Here is a 15,025-nt window from a genome sequence, read left to right as displayed (position 1 = left end):
ACCATCTACAACTACCTATATCAGAGACCCACCATCAGGTTTCTGTGTCCGCTTATACGGAGAGTCTCGAGCATCCTTTGCCAGTGAGTTGCTGCCAGTTGTCAAGTGCTGAACATGGCAGCAGGAAGCATCCCCAGGAAACTGTTTCCTCCACCAATGGACCTTACAGTAAAGGAAGGGTCTGCGACGGGATCTCACCAGCACCTGAAAATGCGTATTGCTTGAGCCTGACTGATCTGTGCCACACCGGTTGCTGGCGTGCAAGTCAGGACTCATGGCTGTCCATTCCAAGCAAGGCGATGGACCGATCAAGCCACAATAAGCCAGCTGATGAGCAGCATGGAGAATGATGCGACGTTCAAGAAAGCCCATCTGCTGGCAGACGGCTTTTGCTAGGCTTTGAAGGTCAGTAAGTCAGGGAGGACCGGCGGCGTTGACGCAAGTGGAATAAACCCCTAGGTTCAATGTAGAGATGCTCAGCGACCACAGAATGAGACACCTTGTTGTGACATCCGGTTGATCTTATTAGAAGTTTCTTCTTTAATCAAGGTCCTCTTCCTCGTCCTCTTCATGTCTGGGTTTAGCTTTCTTTTCCTTCCTCCGTAAGCTCTGCTCGACGCCATCCCTCAGCCACTTGGGCACAAACGGCTTAATCATAACTCCCTGCTGTTCTTCGCCTTCGCCCGACCCCCACTGGACCTTGTACTGCTCAGCTGGGTCGTAGTTCGTCCTGTCCGCCGTCAACTGAATGTCGGTCATCATTTCCAGGCGGCACAGCGCGAGCCCGATATTACCCACGCCCGCCAGCCACTTCCCACTACTGCGCCCCCGCCCTTTGGCTTTGAGTTTGCAGATATTGGAGCCTGGCGGCGGGAGTGTCAGTTGCACACCGGGGTCGTACTCGGGAAGCGTCTGGTCTGCGGGCAGGGGCTCGCCGTCGGTATCGTAGAGTTGGCACGGGAGTATCCTCTTCCTGACCACGCCGGTGTGGTGCGTCCGGATGGTCAGTTCCTGGCCCAGGTAGCAGCCCTTGAAGAAATCGATCCCGCCAAAGAAATCAATGTTGCTTTCCTGCGGCAGCGCGTGGCCGGAGATGATCTCGGACTGGCCCTCCGCGATCCCGTTGAGCATACGGTGCACCGTGTATTCTTCCAGCGTGGCACGTTGACTCCCCGTGTCTTCTAGTCGCTGCAGCGCGACTGGCTGAGAGGATGTCTCGTCGAGCAGCCACCGAACGCCCATACCGGGTCTGGGATCCTGGCCCCCTAGACCCCATGCGCTGCTTGCACTCTCCGAGGCGTGGCTGTCGCCGGAAGGATGCGACGGCGGGGGTGGCCAAGTGTAGTAAACCCCCATTCTCTGGCCATCCACCTTTTCCAACGTGAACTTTGCCCGCAGCTTGTGTTTCTTCAGGTGCTTGAACAGGTCGCCCGCGCTGGCCGAATCAACCTCGATGAACCATTCCTCCCCCGGTTTATCACCTGTGGGTGATGGTGGGTAGACGAAGACATCGTTCAATATCCTGCCCTGGGCCGAGAGGAACGCCGTGTAGATCGGGTTCGTGCTCCCTCCAATGTCGAGGATCTTGGCCGGGATGAGATTGTGGAGGAAGAGGGCGGCATCGGGCCCGGCGAGGCGGATGATGCTGCGGTTCGTGAGACGGAGGTACTTGCTTTGAGTAGGCGATGTAGCGTGGAGCGGAGGGGATGTGGTGAACTTGCGGCGGACCAGAGGTTGATCGCGAGAGAGGCTCCGGAGCTGGCATTCGGCGCACACAAAGGGCCGGAGTCTACTCGACTTGAATCTCGGAGGCATATTGAGAGGGCAGTGTTCACGATCTTAGGCGTCAAGCGCGATTCATACTATGTAGAAAGTATTGGTACCAGCTCGCCAGGTTCGATGACGAATACTTGGGAGTGGAATTTCGGATGTGCCATCCTCTCTCTTCGCCTTCTCCGCATTTTCTAAAATCCTCGTGGCGTTTTCCCGACAAAACACCTACATACATACTCCGCGACTACATACAAACATTCTGTTTTTGTACTCAGCACTGGTGGCACCTCATTTGATGCTACATCCATAGGCCGGCCAGTCAGATGCCAACCTAACCAGACCAACTCCTCCAGGATTCTTGCATCGTGAACAACCTGAAATAACTATCCGAATTCACCACCGTTGTCCGTTGAAGGGAATTCTGTCTTACAAGCCACAGCATCGGATGGAAGAGGAGTATTACATTGATGGTATCGTTCTTTGCCGAGGAAATGAGGGACCATGAAACCCAAAGACTTTTGTCTGTTGCCTGGACTTTTGAAGCCGACGAACGACTTGACTTGCCCCCCCCCCCTCCCATCCCCCCTCCTTTAGCTGGATCAACACGATTTGACGGCGCAGTCGATGAACTCTCCAAGAAAAAGCGTCGTGTTTCAGCGTTTCCAGAAACCCATATCCTCAAGTTCCGTGTACTTCAGCGGCGTCCTCAACAGATCCTCCTCACGGATGGCCCTGGCGATTCCTTGGTGGTGCGGCAAGTCACGCCGAGTCTGAAGGTTTGACATGTCGTCGAGCCTGTGGAAGGAACAACGGAGTAACACATGTTAGCAATGCGAATGGATGAAGAGAGGATGCGTGGTTCGGTCTTCGCAGCAGCTTTGGTTTCCAACCGCCTCCAGCCGGTTCATTCAAGCGAGCTCTGCACCAGGAAGGCAGGTAGGTACACGACAGAGCGACCTCATCGGACGAGTTGTGAGAGTAGACACGACGTACCGAAAGACAATGATAAACTCGACACCCTCCTCCTCAGAGGAGCTTCCCACGCGCTTGGCTCTGTAGTAACGGTACAAGCTGACCCAAGGCTCATGCTGACGGACCTGGTCGGCGACAGTGGTGATGAGCTCCTCGACTCTTTTCTCCTTGCCTGGCTTGGCAGAGACCTGCACCATCACATTCGGGGACACTGGAGCGTTGGACATTGCGTACAGAAGGTGTTGTCAAATAAAATCTGGCAGGGAGGGAGGCTTTCAGCTGTTGAGAGGGGTGAGTCAGTAGGTGTCTCGAAAGAGAACCCCGTTTCGAGCGGGATGTCAACGTCTTAATGTACGGAAAAGGGGAGTAGAAGACGTCGTTCGTCATACTGATCCTGCTCGAATCCTTGTTGCTCTTCGTATTCCAGACTTTCTGGAGGAGAGTCCCCCGCTTTCTGGATCCGCAAATCCCAACGGCCACAGCCTCGTGTTCGTATCGTTTCAGCTGAACTGGGTACTAGGTAGACGAACCAGACGCATTGTACAAAGGAAGGGAGACTTGGGACAAAGTATGACGACAAGAGGGCCGAGACTTTTGATCCAGGTCCAGGCCGCAGGTCCATTGCTACTGATCCATCCATCCATCTATCCTATGCGTGGCAGCACAGGAGCAAAGTCAAGTTGAAAGCAGACAATCATCCCTTGCTTGAGAATGAGACTTTCGTCAGCTGGTTGCCGAGGGTGTCCTTTGGTATTCCCATCACATACATATACATATGCTATCCAATACAGCTCCACGTGATCCACTGCACGAGGCTGATGTATCAAAAGGGGGGTGGCACCAGTGGTAATTATTTGGTGGAGAGGAACACAAGAGGAGCAAGAGCAAAGTGCAATGGACTGGGCTAGCTTGACGAGGACCACTTTAGTACATGTAATGAGTGAACGCCTTCCAAAAGATATGGCAAGATTAGATTTCTATACTAGTGTACGAGTACCCAACATGCAGCCCTGATATGCATCGTAGGGAAGTATCCCGCCGCAATTGACTGCCCTCCCATCATTACCAAATGATCAATCATTTCCGACCAGAAGCACAAGTACAAGTAATGTGTACTCGTAATCAATACATCCGGGGATTCTCTGCACGCTTCTCCAGCGGCAGCTTCTCCCAGCGCCCGACGAGGACGGTCCGACAAGACCTGCCAAACGTGCGGATCCAGGCGTAGACCGTGTTCAGCCCGCGCCGGCGTTTGCTCGTCCCGACCTGGCCGTGCCACTTCTTCATCCGGAAGGTGTAGTACAGCAGGGGGATCATGAAGAGGTCGAACGCCACGTACGCCCAGACGAGGCCAAAGTTGCGCCAGCGCTGGCCCCACGAGATGCCGCGCGGGCCCAGGTACTGGTCCGCCACCGACAGCGCGCAGTATTCGCAGTTGCTCGTCGCCGCGGGGTTGTACAGCGTGCCCGGCGCCAGCTGGAGGTAGGGCGCGAGGTACTGGCCGCACGTCATGTTCGGTGGCGGAGAGAAGATGCTCATTTCGTTTTCCGAGCATACGACCTTGCGGCTGTGCAGCGCCGTCGCCACGATGCCATCGATGATGTAGGTGAAGGGGCTCACGCGGTACATGAACGTCCAGAAGCCCGGCAGCGCATCCGGTGGTTGGAGCACGCTGGGAAAGAGTTAATCGATGCGAATCAAAAAAGTGAAAAGGGGGGGAATCACTACTCACCCGTTGAACAAAACACACATGGCGAACATAAGTGTTGCAATAATACCGGCGGTCTCTGCGTCAGGCAGAGCTGCAATCACCATCTGCGAAAACGTACTTGCATACACGAAAAATTGTACGCAGAATAACAAGACAAGTCCTTGTCTTTCCGAAGATTGTATGCTTTGTGATCATCTGTCAGCGAAGAACATGTAGAAATCAATGCTTTAAACAGACTTACCCAAAAACCGAGTAGTAATACGAAGCGTATACCATGATCCCGAGCAGGATTTGGTAGGGTATCTCCACGATGATGTTTGCCAGGAGAAATGCAACATAGGAGTAAGCCCTGGACGGCCGTTCGCGAACTTCGTAGAGCGACCTCTGAATGACGAATCGAGGAATGATTTGCTGAATCAATGCCGTGAATATTGTGGTAAGCATGAACACACTCAATAACACATTCTGTAACCCTTGTTGAGAGCTGTTGGACTGCCAGAATGAGAAGCCAATAAACCTATCTCGGTCAGCGTCCTCTCCCTTCCAATAGTTCAAATATTGCAATACTCACAGAGATGAAGCAACACCAAGGCCGAACTTGTGGAGGATATATCCAGGAGTTCTCCAATACTGCTGAAAGGCGCGGATGGTCGTGTAATATGTCTGAGTGTAAATCGGAACTGCATACTGACTCAGACTCGTGCCGGTGTCGTCTTCCACGGGAATCTTGCTTGTTTCCTGGTTGATTCGGTCCAACTCTGCCAGTATATTCTTGTTCTCCTCGCTCGATCTCCAAGTCTCCACCCAATCACGGTTGTCTTTGGCGTTTGCTTCAGGATTGACCACTTCCAGCATGTACTCTGCCACGTTTTCAGAATCGCTGCAGGGCCTGGCGCCGTGCCTCTCAAAGTAGCTGGTCAGGGTCTGTGAGTTGGTGCCGATTTCGCCGAAGTAGACGGTCCGGCCTCCGGTAGTGAGGAAGAGCAATCGATCAAATTCCTGAAACAGTAGCGCACTGGGCTGATGAATGGTCGACAGAACAGCTTGTCCGTGGTCGGCAAGTTTTCGGAGGAAGCTGAGAATAGACCACGAGCTTTGTGAGTCCAGCCCACTGGTTGGTTCATCGAGGAAGAAGAGGAGGGCAGGTTTCGCGGCGAGCTCTACCCCTATCGTAAGGAGTTTTCGTTGCTCAACATTCAGGCCTTCACCCGGCACACCGACCACGGCCTCGGCGAAGTCTTCGGCGTTGATCATCTTCAGGAGCATCAGCATAGCCCACATACCTTCCCAAGCAGAGATATACAGACCTTGATGACTTCCTCGACGTACTCGTACTTCTCCTTCTTAGAGACAGATTTCGGCTGACGTACCATGGCGCTAAAACGCAATGCTTCGCGGACAGTCGAGGTCTCGAGATGGAGATCCTGCTGCTGCACATACCCTGCCATTTGTTAGCCCACAAGCTGCGATGAAATGCTGTTGCTGATAATGTCATACCTGTTTTCCTTTGAAAGCTGGGGTCCAAGGGCTTTCCATTCACAAGCATGTCACCCGTCACAACTCCGATCGAGGTGCGCTGTGCTAAAACGTCCAGCAGTGTGGTCTTCCCGGCACCTGATACACCCATCAGAGCAGTTAACGTTCCAGGTTTGACCCATCCCGATACTTGGTCGAGTAGCCTGCGTGTACCGTCCTTGACAGGGATATCGTAGTTGACATTGTGCCAAGTAAAGATCGCCTTCTGTGGTGGGATTGCCCGGATATCTTCAGCTTGGGTGTCATGCCTCCCAGTTATTGCGAGGGAAGCCTCAGGATCTTCCGAGTTTTCATGTCTCAACCCCTCTTCGATGTAATGTGGGACGTGGCCACGGCGGAACAGCAACACTTCTCCCTTGCCGTCTGGTTTGGAGTTGATTTCAGATACTCCTAGGTAAGTGATCATGAAGAAGATCAAGAAAGCAATCACTATGCCGAGGTTCCGCCAGGTGTGGCTGTAACTGTATCTGTAAGATTTTTCGAGATACGTGTCACCAGACACCGTCGACTGGCCGACAATCGCGCCAGGAACGGAGCAGATAAACGTGTCCCCAACCAGGTTTGGATATGCAGGAACGAAGCTATGATCCGTGTGAGTGAAGGTCAATGAAGGGTATGATAACATTGACTTACTTGCCACACGGGAATTGCCTTCCATGAAACTCATTGACCAGAAGTGCCTCAAATGCAAATGCAACTGGATTGCACCACGACAGCCACTTGAACCAAGGGTGCATATTGGGTCGAGGTATTGTGAAACCAGTGTATATCACTATCGCCAGGACGAACACGGCAGCGATCGCAAGTGCTTGTGTGACTGTTTTGGTCGCCGCCCCAATAGTTCTGAAAAGTCCCATCATGGCCATCCTCGTGAGAAAGGCGAAGAGGAAGAAGATGAAGAACTGTGCGGCTTCCCTCCTGAGGCCCGAGAGAAAATAGAGGACAACGTTGAAGACGACGGCGGTGAGCAGCTGAACTGGTAGGTCCGCTACTACAGTAGCCAGCGCCTCTGTGAATGGGTGGTAGAAGCTATAACCAGGTCAGTATGAACCACAGAAGAGCCGACGCGCAACTGGGGATCTCGAAGCGCTTCGAAGGCCACTTTGGCCACATGACACTCACGCGTAGGACGCTTGCTTCTCCACGATAGGTCTTTGGTCATACAAGCGATTGATTTCCGTAACTGCAATCAGAGCATTCAATAACACAGCAGAGAAGATAACGGAACTTTTGGCGAAGAAACTATTCGTGTCGTTGATCGTTCCGTAGAAAATAGAGCCGATAATGAGGGCCATGCTTGCTTGTCCAATGACCAAGGTGAATCGGATGTCCCGTTCGTTCCAAAGACGCTGAAACCCTCGCTTGGTGCAAATCTGAATTTGCATCGGCGTCGAAACGGTGTACGGGGAGCTGGGAGGAACATGGTGCGCCTGGACCGCACGACGGGCGGCTTTGAATTCATCGGCCGCAGCGGAGGTGTAATCTTCTTCTTCGTGAGTCTTCATTTCTTCTTGGAGGGACCTGTAAAGGCTCGAGTTTCGCCAGTATTGTTCGAATTCGACAGCGGTACGAGGAACCTTTTCTTCGTATCCTGTTCTCGTTTTTCTTTCGTTCACGTTTGAGATTGACGTCAGAAAGTCAGGCGTTGTTTGTCGAGCTGGACAGTGCCAACCCATCTCCGTAAAGTAGTCTCTCGCAAGAATGGTTGGGCCAAAGTAGATCTCCCGTCCCTCATAGAGGACCACGACCTTGTCAAAAGCGTCGTACATCGCCTGGGAAGCCTGATACGCGGCAACTGCGTGGGCAGAGCCGATCAAGTCGGCACTCAACCTGAGAGTTCGGACGAAGGTGAGAGCAGAAGAGGCATCCAGGCCACGCGTACTGTTGTCCCAACAGCCGATGGGTGAAAATGAGAGAAGCATCTCAGCAATGCTCACTCGCTTGCAAAAGGGTTAGCATATGTTAATGGTGTTGTATATCCAGAAAGCTTACCTTCCTCTCCCCTCCTGATGCACCTCGTACATACGCATTGCCTACTTTTGTATTCTGGACATGAGTCAATCCGCATACTGCCATTACGACGGCTGTGGCTCTCTTGACGTTTTCTTGTCGCGACTCCCCCAAGATTCGGTTTCGTGGGGTACGCATGGCAGCGGCAAATTCGAGGGTCTGTCTGACGGTCAAATGGGGAAAGTGTATGTCGACTTCGGCATTGTAGACGATCTCGCCCTTGAAGTGCTTGATCATTTGGTCCTGAGGTATTCCTGTCCGGATATTAGGTCCCTACGGTCAGCCGAAGCAAGGAGGTAATCCATACCGCTATAGTGTATGACCGAGTCATCCCCTACTTTCAGGCCATGGAGTTCTCCAGCTAACGTCTTTAACAGGGTCGAGCATCCGCTTCCAGGGCGACCCAAGACCAGCAGCATCTCTCCGGGCTTGACGACGCCGTCAAAGCCGGCGAGAATCTTTCTCTGTGGCTTTTTCGCAAAGCGTACCAATTCACCTATGCGCAAGGGAGCAAGGAGATAGGACGCTACTGTCGGCTGGAGATTCATGGCGATTCCAGAGCCTGATACGCTCAGGTTCTTGAATGTGATTGATGCACGTCGATGCTTGATGTTTGCACCTTCTGCTTCTCGAAGGGTCATCCTGGCCCATTTGTATATGTCGAAGGCGGGATCAGAAGGATCCAGAGCAGGGTCATGACTTTCTCCGTGCTGTTCGGGTGGCTGTCAATGGCGGTGAGTTGAGGAGCTTTCACGATTTGATTCCATAGAGCTCCTAGAAGCCTTACCTTTGACTCGCTGGCGACCCGTGTGATCTCAGCACGTTCAGCATCCGTGATGGGCTCATAGTTGCTCGCTCTGCTGGACATGGACTGGCTGCGCTGCAGTTTTTCATCCCAACTCGAAACCGACTGCCCACTTCGTGACCGGGTACTGGAGATGTCGTTTTCGTCATCTTCGGTCTCATTCTGTCTTTGACTGCTTGACGCCATTGGTGCAATAAGAATCAATTGTGTTCTTGTGAGGAAGTAAACAACACAGCCATAACAGAAGCCTGTCAGGGACGACACAGTCCCCCATAAATGTACTGACTCTGGGGCCCGTCAAATAGCTCAACAGGTGCATAATCAGCCTCGGAGGCGACGCCTCCGTCTGAAGTCCCACCTGCATGTTTATTTTTTTTGGCCGGTATTTCCGTTTGCAGTCTTCTGATAATGAGGTCGAACTATTGGACTTCACACTACTGAAGCACATATACTATCGTATGATGTGTCCGGGTTAAGTTTGTGTCCGAAACCCGGCGAGAAGCTGATTGGCGAATCGTATATCGTATCGGAGCAAGTGGCCGTACGGCTTCTTCCGCTGCTCACACGTGACCTTGACGCCGGCCGAGGGGCCTCCGAACTTGAACGCCAAGACTCGGCTCCTTGTCGCTTTTCCGCTTCTATGGTGCGTTCACAATCCCCGCATCTGCCGAGTACATGCTTGTACATTCTTTAATTATTCACTTAATCGAAGCACCAACCTGGTTCTCCTGGGGCTGTCTTCCAAAGTGCGGGAAATGGAGGCTAGTTGACACCTACCGGCACACATTCTCTGACGTCATTCTCTGAAGGAGTGATATCTCAATTACTCAATTGACATCCCTGCATCAGTGTCACCAAAAATCACACCTTTGTGCAAAGTCGATCACACCACAAATTTACCCACGAAGTCTCACGCACGAACCTTTTTGAGAGAAAAGAGGAGGCAGGGTATGCCCAACGCCAAAATGACCTACCTCACAGATCTGCACTCGTATCTGCACCAATCCTCGCTCCTCATCCAAGCCTACCCTTCCGCACGGATCACGACAAAGTATGCACTACCCCGGAAACCTAATACAAAGGCCAAGTCAAACCCCAAGGGATCTAAACGGAAAGAGGATTCTGCTTCTGGCCCTTCGACGACAGACACAGCGCCAGCAGCAGCGAATTCGCAGCCGCAAGGCAAGCGGGAGCGTTCTGCTGTCCTCACCTTAAAAACCTACCACGCAGAGAGCGGAATATGCTTGAAATATCGAACCGACAAGGCTGCTGAAGTTGGGAGATTATTGATTGGACTAGGGAGACTGGCCAAGGGGGAGGTCATTGAGATGCCTGCTGCTGTTGCTGTTTCTGCGGCGCCAGGAGCTGGGACAGGCGTAGATGGTGACAAGATGGACATCGATGGCGGGAACGGCGTTACGACAACCAAGGTCGAGGACAAAGTTGTCACTGCGCCGCCAGCTGTGACGCATGGGGCTGGAGGTGGAAAAGGCAAAAAGAAGAAAGGGAAGAAGTGAAGGTCGCCCTAAATGGGTTGGTTGCATATACCGGTATGCCCGTCACTCAACGGGTGGTCGACTAGGCTTCGACGCGCCGCCAAGTCGCAAAGATGATTCATCCTGATAAAGGGAATGGCATTGCACGGATAATGACCACCACGAGGGTCAAGTGCAAGGGAAGCCAGTGACGGGAGCAAGAAACGCTCGTGTAGTTCGAATGGCTCCCGATCATGCTGAGAAGGTGGTCGAACCCCGCGGTCACTATAGCATGCGCGATGAAATCATCTCCAAGGAGATAATACTGAAGTTATCAAGCGGTGATGATTTCGCACGATCATTTTCGTGTCATGCCTAGAGGGTCGATATAGGCCGAATCCGGTGAAGCTGGCTTTTGCCAGGAAATGGAACCAAGGCTAAGGCTTTTCACTGCATCCGCGAATGACATGAGACAGGATTATACAGCTATTATGTTTATGATTGGAGTTCTTGTTCAGATCACTAGTATGTATTTCGTACAACCTTCCAGTTCACCACGCTATGAATTTCTTCCATGATTAACCAAAAAGCCAGAGCCTCCCTCTCAAGCTGACCCATGCATCCGCGAAGATGCAGACCGTTTTCAAAACCAGTTCAGCAAGAATAGCCATATCCTCCTCACTCGAGAACCGTGTAAAGCCGCCGCGCCGCTTTCTTGTTGACAGATGCCAATGTGAAATGGGTATAACATGTGTGGAAAGGATGGGACACCCTCTAGGTTTTCTTCCTTCGTTTACCGGGAAACGCCTTGAACACCGACAGAAAAAGAAATCGTCGTCAAAGATCCAGTATGATCTAAAAGTCTTCGTCAAAGCTGATGCCGTTGCTTTCGGCTTCCGTCTTCTCCTCCTTGGGGGAAGTAGACTTCTCTTCGGATTTCTTGTTGGCTGAAGTCATGACACCACTCTTTTGGTAGTCGCCGACGCGCTTCTCGAAGAAGTTGGTCTTGCCAGCAAGAGAGATGTTTTCCATCTAGAGGTCCCATCCAGTTAGCATTTCAAATGCGACGTGCATTTCGGTTAGGAAGGGTAACAGCGCCACATAACTGTTGCACCGATGAACCCCTGGGATAGTACTTACGAATGGGAAGGGGTTCTGCGCATTGTAGTATCGCTTGTTGCCCAGGGCGAGGAGCAAGCGGTCAGCGACAAACTCAATGTACTGACACATGAGCTTCGAGTTCATGCCAAGCAATGCGACAGGAAGGGCATCGGTGAGAAACTCCTTTTCAATCTTGACAGCCTCTGTTATAATGTTTTCGATGAGTTGTGGGTCGGGCTTGTGCTGCAGATGTTGCATCAGTAGGCATGCAAAGTCCGTATGCATGCCCTCATCACGAGAGATGAGCTCGTTGGAGAAGGTGAGGCCAGGCATGAGACCCTTGCTCTTCAGCCAGAAGATGGATGCAAACGATCCAGAGAAGAAAATGCCTTCGACAGCAGCGAAAGCAACCAGACGTTGAGCAAAGCTCGACTCTTTGTCTGAGATCCATCGCAAAGCCCAGTCTGCTTTCTTGCGAATGCAAGGGATTGTGTCGACGGCGTCAAACAGATACGTCTTCTCTTTGGGATCCTTCACATAGGTGTCAATCAGAAGACTGTACATCTCCGAGTGAATGTTCTCCATCATGACTTGAAACCTTTTGGGACTGTCAGTAACGTAGTCCTGGAGCGGGAGCGAGTTGCTTACCCGTAAAAGCAACGTGCTTCCGGTACCTGCACTTCGGCGCTGAAGCGCTCAAGAAGGTTCTCGTTGACAATTCCATCTGAGGCAGCGAAGAAAGCGAGGACGTGGGAGATGAAGTAGCGTTCGTCATTGTTTAGACGGTTGTGCCAGTCGTGAAGGTCTTTAGAAAGATCGACCTCTTCTGCCGTCCAGAAACTGGCCTCGGCACGCTTATACATGTTCCACTGTGCAACGTTAGCCAGGAAACTTCGGTCACAGAAGAATCTGCGCTGGTAGCCATGACACGTACAATCTCATGATACTTCAAAGGGAAGAGAACGAAGCGATGAGGATTCTCTTGCAGCAGTGGCTCTTCAGCCTCGAGCTCTTTAAGCGTCTTGGGGACCTGAGCCTGCTTGTTCTTCTCCTCTGCCTCTGGTGCCGGCTGTTTCTCAGTCTCTGGCTCCGGTTTGGCCGTGGGTTCGGTGGGCTCGACGGGAACAGGCATGTTTTCCTTATCCTCGACGTTGAAGTTGAGTTTCTTAATAGGACTGTCTTTGACCTTGAGATTCTCGAGGCTTGCAGCCGCCTGCGCGTATTTGTTAGTAAGATGTACATGTCGAAGAAAGAGTCCATGATGCAAGTGGCAAACACACCTGTTTCGACGGCGTAACTTGAGTCGTCATGGTTCAGTGATGAGATAAGGAGCAATGAGGGAATACAGAAGTACTGGTATATGAGCAGGACAAGTAGAAGTGGTCGTGGTTGTTGAGTAGAAAGGGTTGAAGAGAAATGTCAATTGAGAGCAGATGTAAACTGGTTGCTGGGCGTATTTAATGTGAACGCGCTAGAGCGTGAACCGCGACAACGTGACAGAGCGTGTTCGCGCAGGCTGGGGGGCGACCAGGGGTGCAGGGCTAGGTAGTGGCCTGCGTCCGACGTTGATCCACTTTACCACAACAATGCACCACCAGAGTGCGTGACAGTGACCATGGATTCTTAGCCAGTGTGGATTCCTTATGAAGTGCTGAACAATGATCTTGGATGGACTTCAGGAGAGGCACTTTCTTGATCAGCCACTGTGGTCATTTCAACCCCCTAAGCTGGACAGCTGCCTGAAGTTTCTGAAAAACTTTACAGACCACAGACCCACGCAACTTGCAGAGAAATGTGCCTCCGAATTTGGCGGTTGCGGCCGCCGCTTTTGGAGGTGGGCTTCCCTTGGTGCCAAGAATGCAGACTTATGTAATGCCCCGAGCACCTGTTCCTACCTCGTACATCGCAGACATCGTGAACACTATACCCACCAGCGAAATTCCCCTTGCCCTCGCTTGTGCGATGGCTAGTCAATCACGGCGCCGATTCGAATACTCGATGTACGTTTGACATCACACCTCTTTCGATTGCCGCGCAGTCTGCTCCAAAAAGCATCATTGAACTCTTGTTCGAGCTTGGAGCGTCAGTTGATTATGGACAGCCACTTCATTATGCGGTTAGGGTCGGGCGTTCCGATGAATCGATTGCTCTATTGCTAGAGAAAGGTTCAGCGATTGATGCTATTATGTTTGAGCCACCGGCGTTCATACTGTCATTTCACATAGCTGGGACTTGGGACACCCCTCCATGAAGCAGCACGCACTGACAACGAGAGACTGTCCCAGTTTCTCAGCCACGCCGAATCCGCGTGAAGAGGGAAGCGAACTTCATGAAAGCAGATGACTTGCCGGAAGTTGATTGCCGTATCTCGTTCTTCCTTCCACCGGTCAAAACGCATACATAGCTCTGAACCAGCATCGTGCTTGAGGTATTCTCGCTGTGGCCTACTAACTCCCTCCTCCATTATCAACAGTGGCTTCCTCGATGGCTTCAAATTCTACCAATCGACACCTCATCGCCGGCGAGATTCTACAAAAAAAGCGGAGTAACGAAGCCATCAACAAGCATGTCCCGAAACGCCCACATATCATGAATGTCAGGACTTCGAACGCGAACGTCACAATCGCCGGTGAAGACGACGGTCTCTCACGTATCTCAGTGGATAGGGCATTCAGGCCCTCGACCAGGAGCTGGGTTTAGTCGACATGGTGCAGAAGCGAGTCCGCCAGTACAGAGAGCCCAGCCGGCCTGGTGAACCCGACAAGTCAGCATGGGGTTTCTGCTGCCGGTGTGAGAATAGCGGAGAGATCATGAGTTGGCTCAGATGCAGGATTTGCCTTCACAACCGTTGTGAATATTGTGACTACTCGGCATCCAAAATGATCACCGACAGCGACAGACCAAACGGATCGAACCCATTGGAGAGGATTAACGACTTGTCTGGCGAGACGCAATTGGAACCGGAAGCTCTAGGTTCCGACGAGACTGTGCTGGAATCTGATGTTGCAAAGGGCTGGGAGATCCTGAGGTCGATGAATAGTTGGTTGTCTGGCATCGAATGGCGATAGTGAAGAACAGCAATTCTGATCTGGATAAAGAAAATCCGAGACAAGTGATTGTATTGGCATAAGCCCGAGATCGGGGTCAAAATGCCCAAGTGCAGCGACCTACCCTCATGTCGCAGTTGAATCTCTTGCAGAATCTCGTCACAGTCCCAGATATCAAGGACTAGTTTGTCGTTGGCCCTCTCCTTTTGTCAGTGGCCAGAAATGGCCTACACGTACTCGGTACTGTGGATATCAAAAGCAGCGGCACGCCTAGCCCCCGATGATGAACCTTTACAAGCCAAGGGCTCCGAGAGTTTCACAGTTCGAGAAAGTAATCTAATCTGATCTGATCCGCCCCCTAACTATGACGTTCCTGGACGTTCCCATGCTGCTTTGATCGTCCATTCCTAATATGGCAGCACCGGCCACACCCAGCATTCCTCCGAGATCGGTCTCGCCTGAGCCCTAACCGTGTGCGTTGTTTTACACTGTATGTACCTGGTATGTCAAGCTCTAATTATATGAAGTGGCGGGTATACGCTACAACCATCTCTTCTAGAGCATGCCCGTGAGTGGCAAGGACATGATTCATTCT

At 51.9% G+C, this 15,025-nt stretch overlaps 6 protein-coding genes across 6 annotated transcripts; 2 read left to right on the top strand and 4 right to left on the bottom strand.

Annotated features, from left to right (window-relative positions):
• Window positions 1-540: 540 nt before the first annotated feature.
• On the bottom strand, window positions 541-1,815 carry Z517_01418 (uncharacterized protein; the record flags this gene model as incomplete). Its single annotated transcript, XM_013434378.1, has 1 exon — window positions 541-1,815. One exon carries the CDS (start codon window positions 1,813-1,815, stop codon window positions 541-543), a length of 1,275 nt encoding a protein of 424 aa, XP_013289832.1.
• Window positions 1,816-2,426: 611 nt separating this feature from the next.
• Z517_01417 (uncharacterized protein) lies at window positions 2,427-2,972 on the bottom strand (the record flags this gene model as incomplete). The annotated part of the gene is made up of 2 exons (XM_013434377.1): window positions 2,427-2,568; window positions 2,767-2,972. 2 exons carry the CDS (start codon window positions 2,970-2,972, stop codon window positions 2,427-2,429), a joined length of 348 nt encoding a protein of 115 aa, XP_013289831.1.
• Window positions 2,973-3,867: 895 nt separating this feature from the next.
• Z517_01416 (uncharacterized protein) lies at window positions 3,868-8,993 on the bottom strand (the record flags this gene model as incomplete). The annotated part of the gene is made up of 11 exons (XM_013434376.1): window positions 3,868-4,417; window positions 4,478-4,639; window positions 4,698-4,973; window positions 5,028-5,710; window positions 5,764-5,897; window positions 5,954-6,573; window positions 6,626-7,021; window positions 7,115-7,932; window positions 7,985-8,256; window positions 8,310-8,724; window positions 8,790-8,993. The coding sequence occupies 11 exons, from the start codon at window positions 8,991-8,993 to the stop codon at window positions 3,868-3,870; spliced, it is 4,530 nt and encodes a 1,509-aa protein (XP_013289830.1).
• Window positions 8,994-9,772: 779 nt separating this feature from the next.
• Z517_01415 (uncharacterized protein) lies at window positions 9,773-10,324 on the top strand (the record flags this gene model as incomplete). The annotated part of the gene is made up of 1 exon (XM_013434375.1): window positions 9,773-10,324. The coding sequence occupies one exon, from the start codon at window positions 9,773-9,775 to the stop codon at window positions 10,322-10,324; it is 552 nt and encodes a 183-aa protein (XP_013289829.1).
• Window positions 10,325-11,137: 813 nt separating this feature from the next.
• On the bottom strand, window positions 11,138-12,693 carry Z517_01414 (ribonucleoside-diphosphate reductase small chain; the record flags this gene model as incomplete). Its single annotated transcript, XM_013434374.1, has 5 exons — window positions 11,138-11,314; window positions 11,423-11,981; window positions 12,032-12,252; window positions 12,318-12,596; window positions 12,664-12,693. 5 exons carry the CDS (start codon window positions 12,691-12,693, stop codon window positions 11,138-11,140), a joined length of 1,266 nt encoding a protein of 421 aa, XP_013289828.1.
• A 1,395-nt stretch (window positions 12,694-14,088) lies between these two features.
• On the top strand, window positions 14,089-14,615 carry Z517_01413 (uncharacterized protein; the record flags this gene model as incomplete). The annotated part of the gene is made up of 2 exons (XM_013434373.1): window positions 14,089-14,422; window positions 14,515-14,615. 2 exons carry the CDS (start codon window positions 14,089-14,091, stop codon window positions 14,613-14,615), a joined length of 435 nt encoding a protein of 144 aa, XP_013289827.1.
• Window positions 14,616-15,025: the final 410 nt, after the last annotated feature.

The sequence above is a fragment of the Fonsecaea pedrosoi genome (assembly GCF_000835455.1).
Source record: "Fonsecaea pedrosoi CBS 271.37 unplaced genomic scaffold supercont1.1, whole genome shotgun sequence".
In the NCBI taxonomy this organism is placed as follows: Eukaryota; Fungi; Ascomycota; class Eurotiomycetes; order Chaetothyriales; family Herpotrichiellaceae; genus Fonsecaea; species Fonsecaea pedrosoi.
The sequence above is the reverse complement of the archived record's forward strand: the minus strand, read 5'-3'. Positions and strand labels throughout refer to the sequence as shown.